Source organism: Symphalangus syndactylus, chromosome 5, assembly GCF_028878055.3.
Source record: "Symphalangus syndactylus isolate Jambi chromosome 5, NHGRI_mSymSyn1-v2.1_pri, whole genome shotgun sequence".
Taxonomy (NCBI): domain Eukaryota; kingdom Metazoa; phylum Chordata; class Mammalia; order Primates; family Hylobatidae; genus Symphalangus; species Symphalangus syndactylus.
The window spans coordinates 23,781,462-23,786,111 of record NC_072427.2 but is presented as its reverse complement, the minus strand read 5'-3'; the positions used below and the strand labels follow the sequence as shown (position 1 = coordinate 23,786,111).

At 60.1% G+C, this 4,650-nt stretch overlaps 1 protein-coding gene across 1 annotated transcript; it reads right to left on the bottom strand.

Moving 5' to 3' along the window:
• Nucleotides 1–755: 755 nt before the first annotated feature.
• On the bottom strand, nucleotides 756–3,944 carry MEX3B (mex-3 RNA binding family member B). Its single transcript, XM_055277458.2, has 2 exons — nucleotides 3,260–3,944; nucleotides 756–2,416 (listed from the first exon to the last, which is right to left on the bottom strand). The coding sequence occupies exons 1-2, from the start codon at nucleotides 3,546–3,548 to the stop codon at nucleotides 966–968; spliced, it is 1,740 nt and encodes a 579-aa protein (XP_055133433.2). The 5' UTR covers nucleotides 3,549–3,944; the 3' UTR covers nucleotides 756–965.
• Between the last annotated feature and the right edge of the window lie 706 nt (nucleotides 3,945–4,650).

Sequence of the window (4,650 nt, the reverse complement as noted above, 5' to 3'; positions counted from 1 at the left end):
ATTTTTGTAATAATATAGAATAAAATATGCTTTATATCACTGAATAGAAAATATGCTGGGTGAAGCAGATCTAGAAGATTTGTCTGAACCTATAAAATCTCCATCCCAACAGAATACTGTTCAAAACATTACACATTTTATGGTTGTAATTCTGTCACAATTGTGTGATTATTAAAATAATACAGTGTTCTTTGCCATAAGGCCATACTAAAATAAAAAGATTTAACCCAGCTACAAAAAAGTTCACTGAACTTAAATTAAAATACTTGTAAACATCTTTGCAATATGAAATATAATTTTTCAAGTCAAAAAAGAATAAAATACTTCAATCTGTATTAATGCAATTTCTTTTTAAAACTTTTAAACGTTTTTAATATATAAGAGATATGTTACAGTTTAACTTTAATAAAGCTGCAGTATCCTGGATTCACAGGAACTCCTGGCCCTTCCACGAACATTCAAAAAGGATCCACTGTGTTCTATAATAAGTATCATAGGAACCCACCCACAAAGGGGAACACACTAAACAGTCCACACATCCCATAGCACTACTATCATCTTCATCATAATTATTACTGTTCATTTTTTCCTACTTTAAGAAAATGGAAAACTTGTGGGGTTTTCTTCTTTTGGAAGCTTCCTATTAAGTACAGTGTAAAAACTATCATTACTAGAATGTCGCCGTTCCTATTATTTATAGAGCATGCATTTCAGGTGTTCAGGTTTCCCAGGCTACAGTACTCTTGATGCAGATATCCTGGCAAATTCCTTTACTTAAAAATTAAATTTTAAAAACGAGCGGATACTACAGCTTTCCAAGCTCCTCTCGGATCTCAGAGTGTTGGTGGGGCCGGAAAGGAGAAGGGAGAGGGGGGGCACCCAGGGAGGCAGGCGAGCGCTGGGGAATGAGGATGGGGAGGGGTTCCCCCTTCCCCCAGCACGGTGCGCACTAGCGCCCGCTGCCTTTAAGAAAAGATACGGATGGCCTGAGTGACCGCGGTGTGGCAGACCGGGCACTCGGGCTCGCTCTTCTCACAGATGCGGTTGGCGCACTCCATGCAGAAGAGGTTGTGGCCACAGGGCACCAGCGCGGCAATCACTTCGCTCTCGAAGCACACGGAGCAGTCGCGGCTGCCTTTACGCCGAAGCCCGGAGGAAGAGGATGAAGAGCTGGAGGAGGAGCTGGACGAAGAGGAGGAGCCCGACGTGTCCGACGGCTGCAAGCCAGGCAGCTGTGCCCCCAGCCCGTTGGCATAAGCGGCGTAGGCCAGGCCTCCCCCACCCGGGTCGCTGCGCACCCGGCGAGCCAGGTGGTGCTCTCCCGCCCCCGGGGCCATGTGCAAGGGCGGAGACAGGCGCGGGCAGCTGGTGCCAGGGTGCAGCCGGCGGTGCACCAATAGCCCCAGGTTGGCGTTGGAGGGCGCACTGGCGCCACCCCCGGGGAAGACCACGGAGGAGGAAGAAGCAGACGAAGATGCGGAAGAAGAGCAGGAAGAAGATACCGGAGCTGCAGGTCCGCCTCCCGGGGACCGCTCGAACTGGGCCCAGAGAAGTGGTGCCCCAGGTGGGGGAGCGGGAGCCGGGTCAAAAGTGGGCTGCAGGTCGGAGCAGCCGTCGGGGGATGGCACTGAGGCTTCCCCTGCTGTGTAGGTGTACCCGTTGCCGTTGTTGTTGTTGTTTCCGTTGTGCGCAAAGCTCAAGGCGGGGCTGGGGGGGCTGTAGTCCGCCAGGCGCGGGGTAGCGGCTGCGCTGCTGCTGGTCCCACCTCCGAAGTAAGAGTCTGTGGAAGCACTGCCAAGCGAGCTGGAGCTGTCGTTGCGGTAGCTGGAGAAGGGCTTGCGGCCGGGGGTGGGCGTGATGCTGGGGGTGGGCTTGCTCCAGAGGCTGCCTGGGCCGGACCCGCCGGACCCATGATGCAGATCGAAGCCCACATCGGTGCCGTTGGCGTGGAAGTCGTTCTCGTCTGTGAGCTCAATGATGCCGCCGGTACGCAGAGCAATGTGCGCCTCAATCTCCTCTCGAGCGCGATCCACGTTCTCCGGCATGCCGGTCACCTCGAACACCGGCTCCTTATCCCGGCTGGGCGTCACGATGTACGTGTGCGTCTGCTGCTGGATGCGCTTGATCGTGGCGCCTTTGGGCCCCACCACGAGCCCCACCACGCGGTAGGGCACCCGCACTTGGATGGTGGTCTGCCCGGGCAGGTTGGGCGGCCCAGGCACCGCGCCGTTGAGTGCCGTGTTCTTATTCCGGGAGGCGCGGATCATGGAGAAATGCTCGGCAGCGGAGATGATCTCCCTCCGAGCCATGGCCACATCCTCCTTCCTGCCCGTCACAACAAAGACAGGCTCCTCCCCACGAACTGGGGTCTTGATGTAAGTATTGGTCTTCGCCCGCAGCGCTTTGATTTTACAACCTAGGAACCAGGGTGCGGAGGAGGGAGCAAGAGAGAGAGACAGACACGCCCATTATCCCGGGGTAACCGCGGAGACCGGGGACAGCCCCGCGTCCAGGAGAGCGAGACGGCAGGACAAGAGATGGGCGGAAAGGGGGCGTCTCCCTCACTAACCTCGGGCCGCGCTACGGGCCGGGCAGCGGATCCCACCCGCGAGGCGCTCGAGGAACAGCCCATTGGCTGCCTGGCCCTCCCCCAGTGACTGCAGTCGTCCCGAACCAAACCCGAGAATCCCAGAAAAGTCATCTGGGGAGATGCCGCTGGGATCCAGCTGGCCGCGCCGTCAGCTCTGAAGACACGGGGAAGGGGCTCGGGGAAGGCAGATGCAGTCGCGATGCCTCAGAGCTGGTGGACTGGGGTTAGGGGTAAGGGGTGGGGTGTGAGTCCCGGGACCCATTGTTCCTCCTCTGGGCTCCATTCCGCTTTGCAGAAATCCAGAATCCTCCTCCAATCCTATGCTCACTCCTCCTCCTCCTCCCTCCTCCCAAAGGACTGATCAAAGGCCCCCTCCCCCAAGCATCTTACATTTAAATTGTCTTTTTGGAGGTGGGCTGGGTGGGGGGCGTTAGAGGAGAAGGCAGTGATTTTAGCAGAAGAAAGTGCATCCCGCCAGGACAGCGGTGCGGCTCCGGGAGACAGCCTGCCTGCACTTTCTTTGTCTGGGGCGCCGGCCCATCGCGCGGCTCTTCCTCTCTCCCCAAGGCACCCCACGCCGCGAATCCCGATACTGAACACGCCTTACCCTCGAGACAGAGGCCTGAGACCCTACACCGCCCCCCACCTCCCCATCCCTCCTCGACCTACCTTGCCGCCCCACGATCTCGGCGACATGCTCAGAACTGGGCACTGGCACGCACTCGGTCATGTTCACGCTCTTCTTGCGCGGCTCGCTGTCGTACAGAGAGGCGCCCTCGTCACTGTCCAGCCCCAGCAGGGAGAGCTGGTCGAGCGCGAGCTGCAGGGCTCTTTGGTCATCCAGGGTCTCTCCCCCTCCGCTGCTGCCGCCGCCGCCGCCGCCGCCGCCGCCACCGCCACCGCCACCGCCACCGCCGCTGCCGTTGCGCTCCAGGTCTGCAAACAGCGAGCTGGGCATCGCTCGGCCGTGCGCGCCGCGCCCCCGCCGGCCCACGGCTCGGCGGCGAGAAGCTGCGGCCACAAAGGCAGCCGGGAAGCGGGTGGTCAGGGGCGGAGAGGCCGGCCGCCTGCTGAGGGCTCCGTTGCTTCTTCCTCGGTGCCGGGAGGAGTGGGTCGCTCCGTGCGGTCCGCACCGGGCAGTGGCTGCAGGAGCCCCCGCCTGGGTCCCCACCCCAGACCTGCTGGCGGGTGGGGTGGGGGCAGAGCTCTAGCGGTGGCCGCGCGTGGCCCCCGAGTGCCCGGCTGGCTGGCTGCAATGCCGAGCGAAAAGCGAGCAGGCGAGCGACAGAAGCGTTTCTTTAAGGAGCCCCTCCCCGGCTCCTCCACTCCCTCCCTCCCGCCCGCCCGCCCTCACTCAGCGCTTTTTCCTCCTCTCCTCCCCGCCTCTTGACTGAGCCTCTGCAGCCAGACGACTCCGGAGGGGGACGAGGGAGGCGCAACGTCACAGGCGGGAGCTGACACCACAATGCTACTGACACTATCGCTGGGGGAGGCGATTGGCGCGCGCCAGGCCGGGGGCGGGAGGAGGCCGCGGGTTGAGCTAGCGGAGAGAGAGCGCCACCCCCCACCCCCGCGCTCGCCGCAGCCCGCCCCGTCCTCCTCCCGGCCGCGCCCCTCCCCCGCCGCCGCAAACGCCTCTCTTTGTTGTCTAATGCGGGACTGGCAGGCTTGGGACACTTGGATGTACCTATCAGCCGAGGACAATCACTGTTCCTAAGTCTCCTCCCTCGCCTGATTGAGAAAAGAAAACGCGCCCAACTCTGATGCCTGGGGCCCGGCTCTAAAAGAGCGGTCCTTAGAAAGTCCCGTTAGTGGCTCCAAATAAACCATCCGTGGAGCCAAAGCTTCCTCTAGAAGAGTCTGCAGTCCGCCCAAAAGGGCGACCCGAGCCCTCCGACACGGAAAACGGGACTCCAGGTCTTGGGGCGCACGGGCAGAGTGACTCCCGACGCGGGTTGTCCACCTGCGCGGGAGCGCACGAGACACAAAAGCACACGCCCGCCCACACTGGCAACCGCGCGCGCCCGCGCCCGCGCCTGCATTTCTGTCTCCTTGGGCAG